At 33.2% G+C, this 22,816-nt stretch overlaps 1 protein-coding gene across 1 annotated transcript; it reads left to right on the top strand.

Annotated features, from left to right (window-relative positions):
* The first annotated feature begins 3,373 nt into the window (after nt 1-3,373).
* Nucleotides 3,374-7,015, top strand: LOC120086541 (alpha/beta-Hydrolases superfamily protein). The gene is made up of 5 exons (XM_039043242.2): nt 3,374-4,340; nt 4,649-5,131; nt 5,361-5,420; nt 5,554-5,970; nt 6,070-7,015. The coding sequence occupies exons 1-5, from the start codon at nt 3,654-3,656 to the stop codon at nt 6,640-6,642; spliced, it is 2,220 nt and encodes a 739-aa protein (XP_038899170.1). The 5' UTR covers nt 3,374-3,653; the 3' UTR covers nt 6,643-7,015.
* Nucleotides 7,016-22,816: the final 15,801 nt, after the last annotated feature.

Raw genomic sequence — 22,816 nt, 5'->3', positions numbered from 1 at the left:
ATTTTTTTATAATAATCTACTGTATATTCAATTTTTTTTTTTTTTTTTTGTAATCAATAAAGTTTTACATTATAATAATCTAATATATTCAATTTATAGTATAATAATCTAATATATTCAATTTATTCAATTTATTGTCTAATGGTCATTCAATTATAGTATAATAATCTAATATATTCAATTTGTTGTCTAATGATTATTCAATTATAGTATAATAATCTAATATATTCAATTTGTTGTCTAATGATTATTCAATTATAGTATAATAATCTAACATATTCAATTTATTGTCTAATGATTATTCAATTATAGTATAATAATCTAATATATTCAATTATAGTCTAATGATTATTCAATTATAGTATGATTATTAGCTCTTTTTTCTTTTTTTTTTATATATATTTCTATGGAAAGTTCAAATAAAGTGAAAACTCTCGCTCTCTCCTAAGATCTCGCTCTCTCAGAATCGCTCTCTCCTAAGCTCTCGCTCTCGCTCTTTCGCTCTCTATCTCGCTCCCGCTCTCGCTCTCAATATCTCGCTCTCTCTGTTATTGTTGTTATTTTTCCATTAATGATTACTAGCTTTCATTTCTTCTGGAACAATCACAAACACTTTTTTTTATTATGGATCTACTTTTTTGTTCGTAGAAAAAGCTAATTCGGAATTATCTTTCATTCCAAGGCATAACTTGTATCCATGCTCTTCATATTCGCCTGGAGTTCGCTCCCAGAAATATAGTCATCCCCACCCCCTCACGTCAATCCCACAAGCTTCCGTCTAATTAGAAATGATAACAAAATGCATAGGTTGTTAGAAGCAGCTCGAGTACACAGATACATATAGTATACCATCTCATTACTTTATTTCCTCTATGAGGGAAAAAGAAAAGTAATAAACCTGCAATCTCGAGGATGGATGTGTGTCGAAACTTCAACCTTCGACAACCTAAGCGAGATTCGCGAGATTTTCCTTGTCGAGGGTTGAAGTTTCGGCTTATGTATTGTTTCCAAGTTTTTCTTTGTTCGTCGAGTTCTCAATGTTCGACCTCCACATTAGTCGAGTTCTCAACGTTCAACCTCTAGCCTTGAATTCCCAAAACAACAATATTTCTCTAATAAGTTTCAAAACAACAATATTTCTCTAATAAGTTTTGAAAACAACAATATTAATATTAAAGGTCCGAGAGAAATTCATAAAACACTGTGCATTTTTTTTTTAAAAAAAAAGGTTTTTTTTTCACAATTTCTATATAATATTTTTCATCTCTTCTCAATAAACATTTGAATCCATGAACAAATTTCAAATCTAAAAAAAATAAGATTTAATTTTTTTTCCCTTAGTTTGGAACCTTTATTAGAATATGAAAACATACCTACAAAGTATATAACAAAAAATAATTATTATTATTATAAATCATAAGTGGAAGTAGTATTTCTATCTCTATTTTAAAAAATAAAATAATTATCGAACTAAGTTTAAATTAAATAAGTGATAAAACTAACATTCTTTGTTTCGAATTTGAGATAAAAGAACTAAATATGACATTTATTTGGAGATGAACAAATTGGTTGTGGTGTGTGGTGGTTCAGGCGTCAGCGACAACGCACATCACTTGAAGAGGTCAGTGGTTGAACCAGCGACGAGTGCTGTCAATTGGACATGTTTTGGAGAAGAAGAAGATTTTCAATTAATATTTTAAATCATTTTATTTTTATTTAAAATGGTTTTCTTTTTAAATAAAATTTTAATTTTGTTTGCCACATAATCAAACAAAATGATAGGTTAGATAATCCGAAATAACGGTCTAGTCACTATTCCGTTAGGTTAAAATTAAATCAAGAACTCTTTAGAATAATTTTGCAAATCTATATGAATAACTAAAGTATTTTTTTTAAAATTTGAATAACTAAATAGATAATAATTTCAAATCTCAATAACCAAAAATTCATTTGGCCCTAATTGATATTTAAATACTGAAAATAAAAGAAAGACTAAAGAACAACTAACTAAATCCAACCTACACATTGACAATTGTGTTTTTTCCCTCCTTTTGAGTACAGATAGGAAATTAACTCATTCAGCATTGATTATTGCTCATTAATCCTACTATTCAAAATATATAAAAAAAAAAAAAAAACAAAACAAAAACAAAAACAAAAAAACTAACCAACTAATTTAACCTAACTATTATAAATTGAGCTCATTAAAATTTAATACTATCAATTCGAAGGTAGTTTATCGTTATAAAAATTGATATTTCAATTTCATACTTTTGAGATTGTTGAACTATAAATAAATAATCTCACGCGCAAATATTATTACCTTCTCACGCGCAAATATTATTACTTTCTCACCAAAATGTGTTATGGTTTTTAAAAGAGTTCAAAGTACATTTATTTTAGAAATCCATTTCAAAATTTGACCAAATCTAAGAATTAAAATTAAAATTTGAAGCCAAAGATAGCTTAGTTTAATGATATTTTTTCTATGATGCAGATAATTTTTTTTAATATCTTGAAATGAATATTGTCTAAGATTTAAAAAATTAAATAATTGTAATTGTAATTTTATTTAAGTAGTACCATTGATAAGATCAAACATATATAACATATTAATAAAAAAAAAAGAACCATCTATAGATAAATATATTTGTTTTTAAAAAAGGAATCGTAACGTTTATTATTTGATAAAGTCATCGATAAAATCTTATCGAAAGAAACAAATTCGAATCGCTTTAGAATTCAAAATGAACTAATACTCTAATCTCGTCAATTTCTTTGAATCCAAAGCGGATCATTTTTTAAAAAACAACAAATAAAAAGACGACCACGAGCTTTACAAATAACGTGAAATAATAATCAAAATTCAATCACATATCACATAGAAACCAAAAAAACGACAATACATTATCCAATTCCAAAAATTGAAACAAACCCTATTTTGAAAAAGGGAAAAAAAATCCTCCGTCTAATAAAAATCGGACGGCGCGTGAGATGCCACGTGCAAAATCAGACGGTATACGCGTCAACTAAATCGGGCGAGTTGAAATTTGTCTCTACTCGCAGACGAGAAGGAGGACTGATCATCATGTAGTTCCGTAGGATAGGAACGTAGATTTTGCCGACACGTCAGGGATCTATATTTTAATGTGGCACGTGATGCTCACGCGTATGCTGACGTGGCTAAATCCGGATAGCTCCCGAAACTTTTGAAACGAAAAGGGGGACCCACCCACGCGCTTGCGTATTAGTCGAAACGACGTCGTGTAAGTTTAAACGGCTTTTACGACGTCGTTTTTGGGTTTCTGAAGAGTAAAGGAAAAATCGTGGAAGGTAGGTGACCTGTTTGGATACGGAAATAGTATGAACCTCGTCTTGCGCAAGTCTATAAGAGCACAGTTTCCTGATTTCTTTCTCTGTCTCTCTCTCTCTCTCTCTAAATTTCTGTTTACGAATTTCTCGTCGGAGTTCAACAAGACAACCCAAATTCAAAGATTGTGGTGATCATCGGAGTCTTTTTTATAGGCTAATTCTCGCGTGAATCTCGTTTTTTAAGTATTGGAATCTGATTCTGATTTGTAATCGAGTCGATTGATCAATTTTTGTTGTTGTTAGAAACAGAGTATATTGGATTTAGAGAAAAAACGAAAATAATGGATAGCTTCTGTTTGAATCCTGGAATCCATGGGATTGCTTCGTCTTTATCAGTGAATGGCGCTCTGGATGTTCGTGTAAATCCGTCTCAGGTTAGTACGACCGGTCGGTCGTCGGCGGCGGCGGCGGTTGAGAAATCGTCGAAAACGATATCTTCGTCTTCTTCGTCGTCGTCGTCTTCGTCTTCGTCGTTTCTGAAGTTTTCTTTAAAGTATCCATTGCAATCGCTGTGGAGTCGGAGTGGTGAAAATGGGAATTCGAGGCGTGGTGGTTTGGCGCTTGACGACGCCGTTTTGGTGGAGAGCGAAGACGATCGGAGAGTCGTTTGTGAGGAGGAAAATAAAAATGTGGCAACCGGATCGGAGTGGAGAAGTGGAAACTGGGTAATGAAGATTTTGCAGGTGAGATCTCTGTGGAGAGAGGAGGAGAAGCAGGGAATTGAAGAAGATGAGCTTAGAAAGGAAAGGGAAAAAGAAGACCATGTGGTGGAAGATCGAGAAATTTCTTGTGATGACGATGAATTTTGTGATACTTGCAGAATCGTTGAGGAAGAAAATGAAAAGGAAATTGAATTTGATAAACATTCGTTTTCGAGATTGCTTCGACGGGTTTCCTTGGCTGAAGCGAGATTGTATGCTCAAATGTCATATTTAGGGTGCCTCGCATACTCCATTTCTGAAATTAAGGTACAGACTTTGATTCAACTACGACAATTTTGTATTTTGTTTTATAAATTAGAAAACCTCAGGTTAAGGTTTGTATGCTAATCAAGAAATCTGGGTGGCTCTCAACAATAAATTGCTTCATTTTTCAATAAAAATTTGCAATTATAAGAATTAAGAAACGATCTGGAATGCATCTCCTCTGTTGCTTTATTGGTTTTAGCTTCTTTTAATTACATGTTCTTGATCGTTTCAGCTAGCTTGATAAACTGAAGTTTTTGCTTCTTTTGTTGGAGATTCTTATAAATCTGATCTCATTTTTGTTAATGCAGCCAAAAAATCTGCTGAGATATTATGGTCTGCGCTATATAACTTCTTCAATAGAAAGGAGGGAATTAACTTTGAAAACTGAGAAAACCCAAGAGCCAGATGAATCTAAAGAGGTTGAAAAGGACATAAACAATAATGTAGAGTGTGAAGAAGGGCAGAAAAAGGATGGAATAAGTGCATCTACGGCTTATGAGATTGCTGCCTCTGCTGCTTCTTATTTGCATTCTCATACCAGAAAAATACTACCATTCAGATCTTCTAAAACTGAGGATTCACTTGAAGAAGAAAATCAGAACAATGTTGATATGATGAGCTCAGAGATGGCTTCTTTGATGGCGACCACAGATTCGGTTACTGCTGTTGTTGCTGCAAAGGAGGAAGTGAAGCAGGCTGTAGCAGACAATTTGAATTCAACTCGATCCTCACCGTGCGAATGGTTTGTGTGCGACGATGTTGAGAGCAGTACAAGATTCTTTGTCATTCAGGTACATTTCCCTTCCCTCATGCCAGAAAAAGAATAAATTGAAGAGTAGCTTAGGGATGAGATTACTAGGGGCTGCCATTTGATTGATTTTAAAAAACTTTTGTTCTATTTGGATCGGTCCATCGGAGTGTTAATTCGATGCCAAAACGGCATTCTAAACGTTAACGATCACCTATGACCATTTGGACGTATTTGATCTAATTTAGAAGATATTTCTCTCATTGGTGCAGGGATCTGAATCACTGGCATCTTGGCAAGCAAATTTGCTTTTCGAACCAATCGATTTCGAGGTACAAATCCTTGCTTCAAACATTTAAATCAATTGCTGTAGTTTGTTGGTTATAAGTTGGCTATAAATGTTGAGATATGATGAAACTCTAAATATTCAACAAACTGATATTGTTTAAATGTCTTGTTATATAGGGACTAGGAGTCCTTGTCCACAGAGGAATCTATGAGGCTGCTAAAGGAATGTATGAACAGATGTTGCCTGATGTCCTTGAACACCTAAAATCCCACGGTGACCGTGCCAACTTTCGATTTACTGGTCATTCTTTAGGAGGAAGCTTGGCATTGCTTGTAAATCTCATGCTCTTGATAAGAAACGAGGTTCCAGTTTCTTCCTTGCTTCCTGTCATTACATTTGGTGCGCCATCCATAATGTGTGGAGGCGACCGCTTACTTCGTAAACTTGGTTTGCCTCGGAACCACCTTCAAGCTGTAACATTACATAGAGATATAGTACCACGAGCCTTCTCGTGCCAGTATCCGAACCACGTAGCAGAACTTCTTAAAGCCGTCAATGGGAACTTCAGGAATCATCCATGTCTAATGAACCAGGTGAACTTCAAATGTTATACTGATCAAATAGCTTTTTCTATGTTACAAATACCTGGTCAAGTGTCATAATCTAACTATTGTCAACTATATGAACTGCAGAAATTGTTGTATGCTCCAATGGGCGAGCTTCTAATTCTGCAGCCTGATGAGAAATTCTCTCCAAGCCATGATCTCCTTCCTTCAGGTAGTGGTCTGTATCTTTTAAGCTGTCCACAATCTGATGTCAGTGATGCAGAGAAGCAACTCCGAGCAGCACAGATGGTATTCCTAAACACGCCTCATCCACTCGAGACTCTTAGTGATCGGTCCGCTTATGGTTCAGGTGGAACAATCCAAAGAGATCACGACATGAATTCATACCTAAAGTCAGTTCGAGGAGTGATTCGTCAAGAACTAAACCGTATAAGGAAAGCAAGAAGACAACATCGGCGCAAGGTCTGGTGGGCTCTTGTGGCTCCAGGAAAGGTTGATATAGGAATTGTGATAGGACGGCCCACCATTTCGATCAACCTTGGGCAGGACCAGTTCAACTTCTCTGGAATCCTTCAAACGGGAAGAGAGTCGTTGAGACGGTTCAGTAGGCTTGTTGCTTCACAGCATATGAATCTGCTTGTGGTGTTGTTGCTTCCTGCTAGATTGCTATTCTTTGAAGTCAATAGGGTGGTTGGTTAAAAGTTAGAAGTTAAAAGATAAAAGATTATGTTCTTCATCTGGTTTCTTGTCACTTTTTTGGTGGAGCTGGATGAATTGGCTGTTTGTATAAACGGGGGTTCAATTGGTTGGCCAAACAGTTTAGATCAAGATTCTTTATTCATTGGTTCCAAAATATAGACAGCAACATCAACTAATGTTGCTAATTCAATGTTACGAAGCAAAATCATTTGTCAAAGACAGTGTATTTCTAGAAATGAAAACTTCTTATGCATTGTCATGGAGTTGTTGGAACTTCTTCTCTGCCTTCAAGAAACAGTTGCTTGTACTCTAGTATTGTTCTTGGTCTCCTGTTAATCTTCATTGATAATGATCATTGTGAACAATTACTACACGCTTTTGTATTCTTCAGTTGTATTTTTGTTTCTGTTTTTGTCAAGAAGGAATTGTGGATGAAATTTAATAATAGAAGTTAAGTTAGAAAAGACATTTTCGTCTTATTGTCGAGGCATGTTAAATGTTTTAATATTTATTTGTGACTAACATTTTATAGTGAAAGACGTCTTAGAAAAATCAACTAAACTAATAATACATCTTGGAAATTTAACCAACTTAAATAGATATATATTTGAAACCTAATATCTTTTTTATCTCTGAATTTTGAGACTAGTTCCTATTTAGTCTTTAGATTTTAAAAGGTTATACATATAGTCTTTAACTTTTGAGTTTGGTTTCAATTTAGTTCATAAGCTTCAAAATATTACAATTGTACCCTTGACATTTGAGTTTTACTTCAATTTGGTTCCTATATTTCAATAGTATTAATTTGTGTTAATAAATTAAAAGTCATTAAAAGGATTACAATTTATTAATTTCACTATTTTTTTTATCATTTTTAAAATTAAATTCAAAATGTTACTTCATAATTGATTTTAATTAATTAATAGAAATTTTTGTAATGATTAAAAGTGAGTATTTAATGAAAAATTGATTTTAAAAATGTAAAATATTGAAATCTAGGGGACCAAATTGAAGCAAAACTAAGAGTAAAATTATAACATTTTGGAACTTAGAGACTAAATTAAAACAAAATTCAAAATTTAAAGACTAAATATGTAACATTTGAAAATCAAAAGACCGAATAGAAACTACACCCAAAACCTAGGAATCAAAAAGGTATTTTTTCTATTAAATTACTTATTTAAATTTTTTCATATTATAATTTTAAATTAAAAAAATCATAATTAGTCTATATTAGTAAAATTTTTAATCTAATTTTCCTTAAACTTGTTTTAAAAAATTAAAACTTTTTTTTTCTGATTATCATCTAAACACAAATTTGTAAAATGTTTCAAACACAATATTGTTTCTCGAATTTGAAATTATATGATTTGAACTTCTTTCATTCTATCAAACGGTGGGCAAAAGTTTAAAATTATCAATTGCAAAAAAACTGTAGTAATGGGGAGCAAAAAGAAAGGAACAGATGTGTATTCAATTATAAAAGTCATTGGAGTGTATTAGAATCCCACAAATCTAAAAGGTGGCCTCAATTTTTTTTTTCAATATTTTTTTTTTCTGAAAAAAAGGCCACATTACACACTTCTAAACAAAGGGGAGAGGAGGCAAAGGGATCTACCATGAAAAATATATTAAACATTTACAGAAAATCTATAAATTAGAGGAGTATTTATAAATATAGCAATTGGAATCAAATTATTAGTATATGTAACATAATATAAAAGGATTTACAAATATAACAAAATTTAAATTCAGCTTTTAGATTCTATTAATGATGGACTATATTGCTAACAGGAATCTATCAATCATAGAGACCACATCGTCATCAGCCATATAAACTATTACTGATAGATTTTGCTATATTTGTAATTTTTAAATATGTTGCTATACACTTTTATTAACCTTAAAAATACTATCCATTACAATTATCCTAAATTTGCCGTATTTTTATCTTGAAGCACAATTAGATTATGGAGACCCATAGATTTTCTTAGGCCATGCCATTAAATTCTATTACAAGTATTATGAAATTTCAATTAAATGCTTAGTTCGACCATACTTCAATAAATAAGATATCAATTAAAAACTGATAGTTAAAACTCCTACCTCACGATGGTTGAAGTAAAAACAAATAACATTACTTTATTAGCTAAATGTCACAAATATTTGAACATCCAAATATAGAACGAAATTCTATCATTACATATAGATATATGACTTTTTACAAATTATTAAAAAGTTATAATTATAGTCTAGATGATTGGTTGAAGCACGTATCTGTATCTCTATTCATAAACATAAAATATTCTATTCTATTAAAGTATTTATTATAAGTTGCATGAAACTTCATTTTGTATTAAAAAAAAAAAGAATATTTTTTAAACACCCTTTTATTTTTATGTTATTTATTTATTTTTGGAAAGGCGCCGACCAAGCATCCTTGAAATTACAATCTGTCTACACGTTTAAATGTTAGACAGTCTACGTGTTCAGCACGTGGCTAACGACATGTAGAACGTCAGTCCAAATGATCTGAATCTGACGTGTCGAAAAAGAATAGTCACTGCCTTTTCTTTTTCATTTTCATTTTTATTTTTTGTCTCAATTATGAATTTTCATTTATAGACAAACAAAATGGCTCCTTTTTTAGTTTCCGTGCCTATCCATCCAACAAGGCAATTTCAATACTCGATTTTGATTTGATATTTAAAATGTATTTTTTATTATTATTATTTTTTATTTTGGATGGGTTTCAAGGTGTCAATGGATTATAGTTGAAATACAAACAAATCTCATATCATAACATTGTGAAGATAATTGAAAGATTGTCGTCTCTAATAAATAGTATCAAGGGCATATTCCCGACTTAGCTATATTGACATAAAATTTCTTGTTGAAAAAAGTCATGTAATGCATAACCGAGATATTAATGAATCTCAATGACAAAATTGTAGTTAGTTATAAGTGTAATGAATTTTTTATTGAGCTTTCAAGTGAATTGTACTCCAATAAAGAGTTGGTATAGTTAAAAAGTAATACACTTACGAATAATTTAGAGAAATGAACTATTTGAGAGGAGGTTCGAGATAGAATTTTGTTCGAGAGATAAATTGTTAAAATACAAACAAAGTTTTGTATTTATAATAATTAGGTTAACATACTATTTTGGTCCTTGTATTTTAAGGTCTGTTCAATTTAATCCCCTACTTTTAAATGTTTAATTTTAGTTTTTATATTTTTAATAAATTATAAATCTAGTCCCTCAAAATTAATTTTTATCAAAACTAACTAAATAATAATAATAATAATAATCATCCAGCAAAAAAAAAAAAAATTAATATGTATGTTTTAAAAATTTAGAGTGATCATGCTAGTAAATAATTATTTTTTAAAGAAATCATCAATAAATAAGTAATAAGGACTAAATTTAAGATCTTCTTTTTAAAGTATATGAACTAAAATTAGACATTTAGGATTACATACACAAAAATTGAACAAACTTCAAAGTTTAGAAACCAATGGTGTGTTTGAGGCAATGACTATTTAAGACTATAATAACCGGCTCTTACTACAATAAATATAATTTTGTGTTGTCCAATTAGCAATAATCAACACTTTTTCAAAATCTTCATCGGCTACAGTTTTTACTATTTTACATTCATCATTTTTTTATTCATTACTACAATATTTACTATTTACTTCTCAAACTAAAATAGTTTACACTCCAAATGTATACTTTTATAACTCAAACTAAACTAATCTACACTTCACATATAAATTATTATAACTCAATTATAATAATCAATTCCTTATTCTAAATGCGTCCAAATTTATATTTTAATCTTAAAAGTCAAAGTTTGTTAATTAATGCCATGTAATTTGACTAAAAAGTAATCGTAATTTTTTTTTTTTTTGAAGTTGGGGTTACTTTTAAATTAAAAGTAAAAAGGGAAAATATTGAATTTCAATTTTATGACAAAGTACAGATTTGAAAATTGATTTAATCGTAATTTTTTTTTTTTGGAAGTTGGGGTTACTTTTAAAGAAAAGTAAAAAGGGAAAATATTGAATTTCAATTTTATGACAAAGTACAGATTTGAAAATTGATTATTTTTTTTTGGAAGACCTTCATGTAATTTTCCTTTTCTTGAAAATTTTGAAATATCTAGAATTTGTCAAATAAGAATGCTTTTTTGCTTTTGACGAAAAGGCGTCACTGATTCGTTGGGACCCTCAACTCAGTACTGAAACTTGGGATAAGCACTCCCTTACGCGCAGTTCCAAGGCGCGTGGAGAGCGTGTTTAGTTGTACAATTAATACACTTTTGTGCAACTTGTCAAAGCTATGGTATTTTTTTTATTTGGTTAAATGGGTTTCTTCAATTTTAAGGTGTGTTTGACTCAAGGAGTTTAAAAGCAGGAATAAGAGTAAGGGTTTATGAACACCACTTCATATTTGACCTAAGGAGTTCGTGGATCCCACTACTAAAAATATCAATTTTATATCTTATCAACTTCTTACATTATGGGCCCCAAGAGTTCACAACTCTTTAAGCTACATAATTCCTTAATCTTCACTATTTCACTCCTCACCCTCAAACACCCTCTTAGTTGTTTAGTTTATGGATTTTTTAAAAAATAATAGTTAGTTTATTATATTCTTATTCTTTTTTAAATTATCAATCAGTTCTTTCACTATAAAATTGGTAACATATTCATATCCTGTTGTGAAATTGAGAAGTACAATGAAACACAAAGGATATGGAGAATATATATATATATATAATATAATATAATAATAATGAAATAATAAATATAACTAAACTTATATATAACTAAAATTATTATTTTATGGAAATATGAATAATAGAAATAGAAAATATGATTTTATGGAAATAGGAAATATATAAAATTTTCTTTTTATTCTGACCAATGTGCATAATTTTAAGATCCACCAAATGTCACTATTCATATGCAAAGTGGTAAGTAGAATGTGGACTTACATGGACACCAAACATGAATTATTACAAGGCACATGAACAACATGAAAAATGACATATGACTTTTAGGATACTAAGCATTGGACATCTATTTTTATAATATTTATAATACTCCTCATTAGATGCCCATATATATATATGAAATATGCCTCGATAAAATCTTACTAGGAAAAACTCAATGGGAAAAAAACATAATGAAAGAAAAGGAGTATATATTTCATATAATACATACTCCTAAAAGAATACAATATATTTACTCCCCTCATGGAAACGACACTTAAGATCTCTGAGTCCCTGCAATCCAATGTTGTGCACTAATTTTTCAAAAGTTGTGGTTGGTAATGCCTTTGTAAATAAGTTTGCCAGGTTTTTCATTGAACAAATTTGTTGTACGGTGATGTCGCCATTTTCTTCAAGATCATGAGTGTAGAAAAGCTTCGGTGAAATATGCTTTGTTCTATCTCTTTTAATATATCCTCATTTGATTTGGGCTATGCAAGCTATGTTGTCTTCGTATAATATTGTTGGAAGATTTTTACTAGAAGACAAACGACACGTTTCATGAATGTGCTGAGTCATTGACCTTAGCCATACACATTCTCGACTAGCCTCATGAATTGCAAGAATTTCAACATGATTTAAGGAAGTGGTCATTATGGTCTGTTTCACTGATCGTCATGATATAGCAGTTCCTTCACATGTGAACAGATAATTTGTTTGAGATCTAGCTTTGTGTGGATCGGATAAATATCTAGAATCTGCATAACCAACTAGATCAAAATTTGATTTATGTGAACAAAACAAATCTATATCGATTGTTCCTCGAAGATAACGGAGTATATGCTTAATTCCGTTCCAATGTTTTTTTTATAGAAGAAGAACTATATCTAGCTAATAAATTTACTGAAAATGCAATATATGTTCTTGTATTATTAGTAAGATACATAAGTGCACCAATTGAACTAAGATATGGTACTTTAGGACCAAGAAGTTCTTCATTATCTTCTCGAGGTCGAAATATATCTTTCTTTATATCCAATGAATGGACTTCCATTGGAAAATTTAATGGATGTGGTTTGTCCATATAAAATCTTTTCAAAATTTTTCCCGTATAAGTTGACTGATGAATAAATATTCCATCTACTAAATGCTCAATTTGTAAACCAAGGTAAAATTTTGTTTTTCCAAGATCTTTCATCTCAAATTCTTTCTTAAGATATTCTATTGCCTTTGAAAGCTCTTCAGGAGTTCCAATTATATTCAAGTCAACATAGAAAGTTATAATAACAAATCATGATTGTGATTTTTTTTATAAAAACATATGGACATATTGGATTATTTTGATATCCTTCTTTCAATAAATATCTACTCAGATGATTGTGCCACATCCGTCCTGATTGTTTCAATCCATATAATGATCTCTATAACTTTATTGAATACCATTCTCGAAAATTTGATGTATATATTTCAGGTACCTTGAATCTTTATGGGATTCTCATATAAATATCATTATCAAGAGATCCATATAAATATGTTGTGACTACATCCATAAGATGCATATCCATGCTTTCATACACAATCAAGTCAATTAAATATCTTAGTGTAATTGCATCTACCACTGGAGAATATGTTTCCTCATAATCAATACTAGATCTTTGCGAAAAACTTTGTGCAACTAGTCTTGCTTTGTATCTTGTGACTTCATTATTTTCATTTCTTTTTCTCACAAATACCCATTTGTATCCTACAGGTTTAGCACCTTCTGATGTTTGGACTATTGGTCCAAAAACCTATCATTTTGAAAGTGAGTTTAATTCTGCTTCGATTGCTTCTTTCCACTGAAGCCAATCTTTTCTATGTCGACATTCTTTAACAGATTTTGGTTCAAGATCCTCATTTTCAAATATAATATCAAGAGTAACATTATACGCAAAAATGTTGTCAATAATTACATTAGTTCGATGCCATCTTTTTCCTGTCATAACATAGTTTATTGAAATCTCATTATTATCTTTAGTTATTTCACTTTTCTCACTAGTCATGTCAAAGATTTCTTCATGGGTATTTACATCCTCAACCAAGTTTTTTTCACTATTAATTATTTTTTGTTTTCAAGGATTTTTATCTTTGGAACCCACTAGTCTACCATGCTTCTGGCGTGTTCTAGAATTATTAGTGACAACTTGTAGTGTTGGGATATCAATTTTTTATGGAACTTTTGCAGCTGATATAAATGACTTAGTTACTTTCTTTGCATCTATAAATGTATATGGTAATTGATTGCTATATTTTGCAAATGACGCTGCATGCAAAATAGCACGCCCCCATATAGATGAAGGAAGTTTAGCTCTCATAAGTAATGGTCTTGCAATTAATTGCAAACATTTTATAAATGATTCTGCTAAACCATTTTATGTATGAACATGAGCTACAAGATGTTCAACACTTATCCCAATTGGCATACAATAATTTTAAAAAACTTGGAATGTAAATTCACCAGCATTATCAACACGAATAGTCTTAATTGTATAATCAGGAATTTGTGCTCTTAACTTAATTATTTGAACAAGTAATCTTGCAAATGCAAGATTTCGACTTGATTATAAGCACACATATGACCATCTACTGGATACATCTATTAATACCATAAAATATCCAAATGGTCCACTTGGTGGGTTAATAGATCCACATATATTACCATGAATTTGTTCTAAATATGCAGGTGATTCAGCCTCTACTTTAGCTAGTGATGGTCTAATTATTAATTTGCCTTGAGAGCAAGTATCATATGATAATTCATTAGATTGAAAAATCTTCTAGTTCTTCAATGGGTGTCTATTTGAATTCTCGATCATTCTCCTCATTATTAGAGATCCTAGATGACCTAATCGGTCATGCCAAATTGTGAATATATCTGGATTCATGAACTTCAAGTTCATTGTTGTATATGTTTCAATTATTTGTGTATAAGTATAATACAATCCAGAAGATAAAGCAAACAATTTTTTCAATATATGTTTTTCATTTGAAACAGTATATATAGGTATTCCACATTATTCTTACTATCAGTCTCAATATTGAAGGAACTCTTATCAAAGAGAACCTATGAGCGGAAGCAAGATCGTTCCAAATTCATTGTGATAGAATTACAAGCATTCACAAACATACAAACTAGTTATGCATTTCAAAATAAATTACGACATGCTTTCATAAATTAATACAAAGGGACGAGAGACATACCTTTGAAGAACTCTTCTTCTAACTTTCTCTCGCTCTCGTGAAGCCTTGGACCAGTACCTCTCGCTGTTGCTACGAACACTAACCCAATCGTCTAGTGTATCGTCTGGTCAATCATGTACAACCTTCTCCACGAACAAGGCAACCTTTCGGACACCACCACTCAGTAACCTTGGTATTCCGAGATTGAGAATCCAAGAGGTGTGGGCTTTGTTAGATTTGGTAGAGAGAAGGAGGAAACTACGATTGCACTCAACGACCAAGCAAGTGGGAGAATATAGTGTCTATTGTATAGACTTGTGCTTGATTTGTTAGTAAAGGTACACCATTGTTTAGGAAAATTGCCTTGATCGTTTACACGATTGTTTAGAGAATATCACTCAGACACGCGATCGTTTAGTAAAAGATTACACAAACATTTAAACAAACGCGTGTGCATGTACACGAACGTTTAGACAAACACTTGAAGCTGTCGTGTAGTCTCTCATGAGCTAAACGATAGGCAATGTACTCAAAATGAAGCGATTCTACGATTCTCTTCCAAAATGAAAACATTTTTCATTTTATCCTTCAATTATGAAAACTAAATAAAACCTCTCACTTCACGCACGGTTAAGGAGAAACCACCCACAATTATCTCATAATTATTTTAATTATAAATAAATATAATAACTAACTTATCATACTATATTTATAACCTATAGTTTTAATATCACATCATATGTAACATTAAACCATAGTTCTTTTCTCCTTTACTTGATATAAATCATATTTATATCATTTTCCTCCAATTAATGTATCTCATACATCATGTCAACTATATCATATATAATTGAACCAGTTTAATCATATCATATATAATCAAACTCTCTCTTGTCAATTTGAACACTTCAAACTAACCCAAAAACTTATTCTCAACTTGAATTCATTGAGCTACCAAGGGGACCTTATGAACCTGTAGCTTGAAGCCCCAACAGTACGTGAATAGTTGATTAAACTTTTTAGTCACGAGATCCACCATCTGTTAGCTATCGGGCACTCCATTAAAGACTGTCAGCTGCACTCTTTTCACTACAGATATATTTTTGTGTCCATCAGATATAACCAGTCAACAGTACGATAACCTTTCACAAATGCTCGTAAGTACAATTGGGCCAATTTACCATTTTGCTCCTGTAGTTACATCTAACTCCTTAAGTACCACTGATCCCTTTAATGAACAATACACCATAGTCCTACTATAGTGGACACCTCTCGGGCTATGAGAAGGTGTGTGGCGCCACATTGTTCAAGCCTTGGAATCAACTCTTAAGGGAGCAATCTATCTACTTACCCTTGCTTCCGGGAAGGAGTAAATTCCATCTTGTGTAGTTGAGTTCCCAGCTCCCCAATCAGACGAATCCCCAAAGTGGTAGGTTTGAGTCGACAATCTTGCCACTCACACTCATGCAAATCAAAGGATCGCTTTTAAAGGCAGGAGTTTCCAACTCATTCAGGATTAAGGTCATGTTACCTATGGTCATCCTAGTGAAGTGAAGTCTTTGTCATGAACGACGTTATATAACGAGACTATATATTTCATGGTCTGGTCTTATACAAACTCTTTTATATAGACACCCCCGCTCGCATGTCTCCTTCTGAATGATCAAGATCAGACCATCTATAGCACGTCACAACACTTGTAACTATCTACAAAGCGGGCCACATCCGTAGTGTCACCAGGATAAGATTTTCCTCCTATATCTTTATACTACAGACTATTTTGGTTATCACTTAAGGCATGATCCACTTGCATGTCTCCACATACATACTTAAGTTATAATGACAACCAGGGATCTTAATTTATTGGTTTGTGGTAAAGCAAATAAAACATCTCATGTTTCATAGACAACAGTGAAGAAAATATCTCATATTATTACATCACAAGCGTTTGTTCTATACAGGAATTTACAAACTATAGGACCCAACGAGAGTTTAGGACATCAACTCCAACAAATATGAAAACCATTGCAATGTATATCTTTAAAACTTAGAAGATTTCTCTTTGATTGACTAGAGAACAATGCATTGTCAATCGTAAATTTTGTTCCTCTAGGCAAAATAATATTTGCTTTTCTAAAACCTTCGATCAAGTTTGCAGAACCTAATATTGTATTTAGTGTTGCTTTCAGCATTGTCAATTTGGAAAAGTATTTTTTATTTGTAAGTATTGTATGTGTAGTTGCACTGTCTACCAGACATAAATCTTCTTTGCTCATTTTTTAAACACCCAACATATGAAAATGATCCATGATTCTTAATTAAAAAAAAAATAATTATAATAAAAAAATAACAAATAAAATATACAAAAGTTATTTAAAAAAACATGAAGATAGATAAAAGAAAATAACAATATTAAGTCTAGATATTCTCAAAATCAAAAGAAACACTTGATGTTCCATCAACTGTATCAATCTTCACTTCAAGAGATTCAAAGAAGTCCGCCATATCCAAATTTTTCATATGTGTTGGGGTTAATGTCTTAAAGTCTCATATCCTATAGTTTGTACGAAAGTTTGTGATGTATAATATATGATATTTACTTCACTTTTTGATTTTGCTCATCTCAATGTTTTATTTGCTTTGCCACAAACCAATAAACCTAAAATCCCTTGTTATCTTTATGTAACTTAAGCATGTATGTGGTGACATACAAGTGGATCATGTCTTAAGAGATAAGCAAAATGGTCTGTAGTATATGGATATAGAAGGGAAACTTTATCCTGATAACGCTACGGATGCGGCCCGCTTTGTGAAATAGTTACAAATGTTGTAACTTGTCAAAGATGGTATGATTCTGATCATTCGTGTAGGGGACATGCGAGCAGGGGTGTCCTATACAAAGAGTTTGTATAAGACCTGACCATGAAGTGTTAACGTCTCTTTATATAACACCATTCATGATAGACTTCACTTCACTAGGATGACCATAGGTAACGCGACCTCAATCCTGAGTGAGTTGGAAACTCTTGCCATTGAGGACAGTCCTTTGATTTGCATGGGTGCAAGTGACCAGGCCGCTGATGCGTGTAAATTGTGATGTGTTATGGTGTGAGTTTGCGAAGATGTGTGTTATGTAGTGATCATGCAAGTATTCCTAACAAGACCCAAGTATAAGCCTTCTTAGGTTTCCTGGTAAGTCCAGGGTCGAACACAGGGACTATTAAGTAAATATGCGACAGACTCCTTGATTCTGTTGTAGTAGTAAAAAAAAATGAAGTGGATAGTCTTTTAATTGAGAATTTTCCTATGTGACGAAGTTGAACGCAACGTTGATGAAAGTGTAGAGTTACAATGAGTATGCAATGAAGGAGCTGAGAAGAGGTTTAGCTAACATTTCCTAAGATTGTGTACAAGTTATGCGATCATGCTAGATACAAATATTAGTACTACATTTCTCAATGCAGAATTCCATTATTCCTATTTCTAGGACACATGCGATGTGTATACGAAATAGCCGATAGGACTTATTTCTAAGCCTCTACTCTTGTCTATGTGATGACGAATGATGCACACATAAAACAAGGTGACCGCATCCTATTTCTAGGGTGCATGCGATGTGTAAATAGCAATAGAACTTATGTCTAAGTTTCTATTTCTTGCTTATGTGATTCTAATCTGACTCTCTCAAGCCTAGATTCTAATCTGACTCTCTCAAGTTTAGATTCTATCTTTAGACTACTCTCTCAAGTATGTCTAAAGGGTAAATGATGCATATATAAATCAAGATGATCGCATAAAATGTAAATCTTAAGTCATGCTAGCTAAGTACTTCTCAACCCATTCAGAAATTTAGCTACTCATGCGAGGTATGGAGATTTCCATTTTCTGTAAATAAAGTACTGAATACAAAATAGCAAATGGATTGAGAGGTAAGAAGCCCGGTAAGCAATGTCTTGCTTCCCGCTGCCTTTTACACTACTCTTTTTCACTCTAACTCTGTTCTAGATGTGTGTTCTTGCTCTCGCAAGTGTTGGTCCTCTCTCATTTGTATCGCTTTCTGGCAGTCTCTTGATCTGTCTGGGAATGCTCTTTTAGCTTCCTCGTCTCCTTGCTCTTCTTCGTCCTCTAAGTATATGTATGAGTATGTGTGTAAACAGACTAACTAACTTTTTAACTTGCTAAGCTCAAAAAAGACTATTTCTTCTTTGGTGGCCTTCGATGTTTATAGACTTCAAGGTGAAGCAGCCTTTCTTGCTAATGATTGCAATGATGGGCGAAATTAATTTTCCTGTTCTGATGCACCAATTAATGGTCACCGAAAGTTGAGTGTACTTGCTACAATGTGGCTTTTAACGACTTGTCAACAAAATTCGGAATCGACCGTTATCAGCTTTCCGTCCCATCATGATTTATTATGCTGTTACCTTGATGCGAGATCTTTATGCGACCGCCTTTTTAAGAAACTTCTCACAATCGCATGACTTGCGATCGCAATATTCAAGCGCGCTGACGCCTTGCGCCTCTGGATCGCGTTTTCATATGCGCCATCACATTGTACTTGCACAAAATATGTAAATTAACCGCTTTTTATGCGACGAGCGCTTGTGATCACAATTCTTTTAAGTTTAGCACTTTCGGACATGATATTGCTTATTTTACCATCGCATTCCATCATTGTTTTATTTATTTGAGCTATAATAGCTTGTAACATTTTCTATAATCAATATGCTTGTTATTGATCTCATAAATTGTATGAAAGTCTAAATCCAATAAACTAAGACTCATGACTATTGTATGAGTACTTGAACTTTATATGGAGACATAAGAGTGGATCGGGTTCGAGTAATTAGTCAAAATGATCTATGGTACTGTTGGGATTAGTGTCCTAATTTTCCCGGAGTCTCGTTGTTTTGTAAAGATACACATTGTTCAATGAATAAAATAAGTGTTATTTAATTCTGGCATTTACTCATATCCAATAAACAAAGCTCCTTGGTTATCTTATGTGAACTTAAGCATGTATATGTGATATACAAGTGGATCATGCCTTAAGTGATAACCTAAATCAGTCCGTAATATAAGGATTAAGGTGGGATACCTGATCCTGGTAACACTACAGATACGACTCGCTTTGTAGAGGCTTGCAAGTGTTGTAAACTACTACAGATGGTAGATCCTGACCATTCATGTGGAGACTGGAGCGGAGGTGTCCTATACAAAGAGTTTGTATAAGACCTGGACCACGAGATGACTAGACTCTGTATATAACGCCATTGATACTAAAGACTTGCATCTCACCTAAACGACCATAGGTGAACGACCTCAATTCTGAGTGTTTTGGGAACTCCTGCCTTTGAGGGCAGTCCTTTGATTAGTATGGGTGAGAGTGGCCAGATTGAAACTCAACATGCCTACCTTTTTGGGGACTTGTCTGATCTAGGAGCTTGGAACTTAATCCACAAGATGGAATTTACTTCTTTCCTGAAGCAGGGATAAGTAGAGAGATTACTCTCTTATGGGCTGATTCCGAGGCTTGAACATAGTGGCCACAACTTCTCTTTGGAAAAGAAGACTCAGTCATAGTAGGACTATGGCTTATGTTCATTAGAGGGATCAGTGGTACTTAAGAAGACAGATGTAACTACAAGGGTATAACAGTTATTGGCCCAGCTGTACTTATGAGCGATCTGTGAAGGGTTGTCGCACTGCTGATTGGTTAAGATGGACACATAATATATCTGTAGTAAGAAGAGGTCATTATCGGTATTTAGTGGAGTGCCTGGTAGTTAACGGATGGTGGATCCCGTGGCTAAAGAGTTTAGTCAGTTATTCACGTACTGTTGGAGCTTCGGAGCTACAGGTCCATGAGGTCCTTTGGTAGCTTGGATTCAGTTGAGGATCAGTTCTTTGTGTTGATTTGAAATGTTCAAATTGACAAGAGGTATTTTGATTATATATGATATAATCAGTATGATGTATGAGATACATCTAGTGGAGGATTGATGTAAATGAGATTTACATTGAGTACCATAGAATAGAAAAATAACTATGGTTTATATGTTTCATGAGATGAAATATTAAAATTATAGGTTATAAATATAGTATGATAAGTTGGTTATCATTTATGTTTATAAAAATATTAATTATTAGATAATTAATACTTTTTCTTTTAAATAACCAAAGTAGTGGGTGATTATTAGATCATGGTAACCGTGAGTTTAAAAGGAAAGTGGTTTCCTATTTTAAAAAGAAGTTTTTTTACAAACATTTGAAAAGGATTTTTGAGTTTTCTCTCGACGTATAGAAACTCATGGTGGTCGTCAAGTAAATTCGGATTTACTAAACGATAGCTGAATAAGCTAAACGATCGTGCAGGTGTGAGCTAAACGATCGGGCAATATTTACAAAAAAATCACATAGCTTTGCTAGACGATCGTTGGCCTAAGGTAAACGATCGTATGGTCTGTAGGCGACAGACAGAGCTAAACGATAGACTAAACGATCACATAGCTTTTGCTAGACGATCACATAGCTTTATCTAAATGATTGGACATCGACCTATACAATAGGTCTCCGCCACCTCCTACTTGCCCAGTCGTGTACGTGATCGTTGTTTCCTCCGTTCGTCTGCCTCAAATCAAGTCCGAACAGAGCTCACCCTCTAGATTCTCACACCGAGAATGCCAAGGTCGCCTTGTTGGTGGTGTCAGACTTAACTTGACACCGTCGAGGTTTTCTGGAGGCCGTTTGTGGTGCTGTGGAGGCCATTTATGTTGTGGAAGAGATCGTGACCGAGGATACCATTGAGGATGAGTGCGAAGTGTTCGTGTTGTGTTGCGGTCATGTACATCGAGTGTTTGTGGTTGCTGTTGTTCGAGCGATTAGAGTGCGCATAGGAGCGTAGAGACACTTCTACTATTGTTTGTAGAGTTTGTCTCCCTTGTTCATTTATTGTTCATGTTGTAATTTTTGCATTGTAATTGTATAACCGTTTGTATTCAAGTCGACTGTAAATATATGTTCATTCATGATTGTAATTTGGAATAGTCTTGTTTCGCTGCTCATGGAAATCTCGTTTTCGATTTCCTTCAGGTACATGAATGAGGTTGGGTACCTTATTCTGGTAGCACCATTGGATGCGACCTACTCTATAGTTGTTACAAAGAGTTGTAAAGTGCTACATACGATCTGATCCTAATTTGTACATGTTATGACATGAGGAGTGGGGGCATCCTATGCAATGAGTTTGCATAAGATCAAAACCAAGAAATAAGTCACTCTTATTTTATAACATTGTTTACTATTTAAGACTGACTATTTTACCTAGATGGCCTAGGTAACTCGATCTTAATCCTAAGCTAACTATAAACTCCTGTTTATTCAGGATTGCCCTTAGATTTGCATAGTTGAGGGTTGGCTCAACAGTGCTGGCTCAATAAGACTCCCATTTCAGGGGTAAGACTGGATAGATAGCTGGGAACATAGGGTGCAAGACGGAGTTCACACCTACCCGATTTAGGGATAGGAGAAAGGTTGTTCTCTCAAGTACTGAATCCAGGTCTTGAACAAGGGGCCCCACCCTCTCACTGGGCTGAGAGAGTTTGGTTTAGTGATTGGATCACAAACAAGTTGTTCATTAGAGAATCAGTATGGACATGAGGAACAAGCCACAATCTTAGGGGTAAAACAGATTTTAGACTCAACCGTTATTACGAACAACCTGTAAAGGGTCGACTTGCTGATTATGGTTAAATCATGTGGACATAATATATCTACAGTGAGGGGAGTGAAACTATGGGCTTTAGTGGAGTGACCCATTAGTTAAATAGTGAGGATTAATTTGGTCTAATGAGTTTAGCTGATTAATCTCGGATCGTTGGAGCCCATGATCTGTAGGTCCGCGAGGTCCCCCTACTAGCTCGTAACGGACTAGCTCTAGAATAGCGTAATAAGTT

This window comes from Benincasa hispida, chromosome 9, assembly GCF_027475165.1.
Source record: "Benincasa hispida cultivar pf3 chromosome 9, pf3_genome.v1.1, whole genome shotgun sequence".
In the NCBI taxonomy this organism is placed as follows: domain Eukaryota; kingdom Viridiplantae; phylum Streptophyta; class Magnoliopsida; order Cucurbitales; family Cucurbitaceae; genus Benincasa; species Benincasa hispida.
The sequence above is the reverse complement of the archived record's forward strand: the minus strand, read 5'-3'. Positions and strand labels throughout refer to the sequence as shown.

Excerpts from the sequence above, each read along its gene's own strand:
- LOC120086541 (XM_039043242.2), top strand. The coding sequence starts at position 3,654 with ATGGATAGCTTCTGTTTGAATCCTGGAATCCATGGGATTGCTTCGTCT. Across the intron at positions 4,341-4,648 it reads ACTCCATTTCTGAAATTAAG|CCAAAAAATCTGCTGAGATA; the intron begins GTACAGACTTTG and ends TTGTTAATGCAG. Across the intron at positions 5,421-5,553 it reads TCGAACCAATCGATTTCGAG|GGACTAGGAGTCCTTGTCCA; the intron begins GTACAAATCCTT and ends CTTGTTATATAG.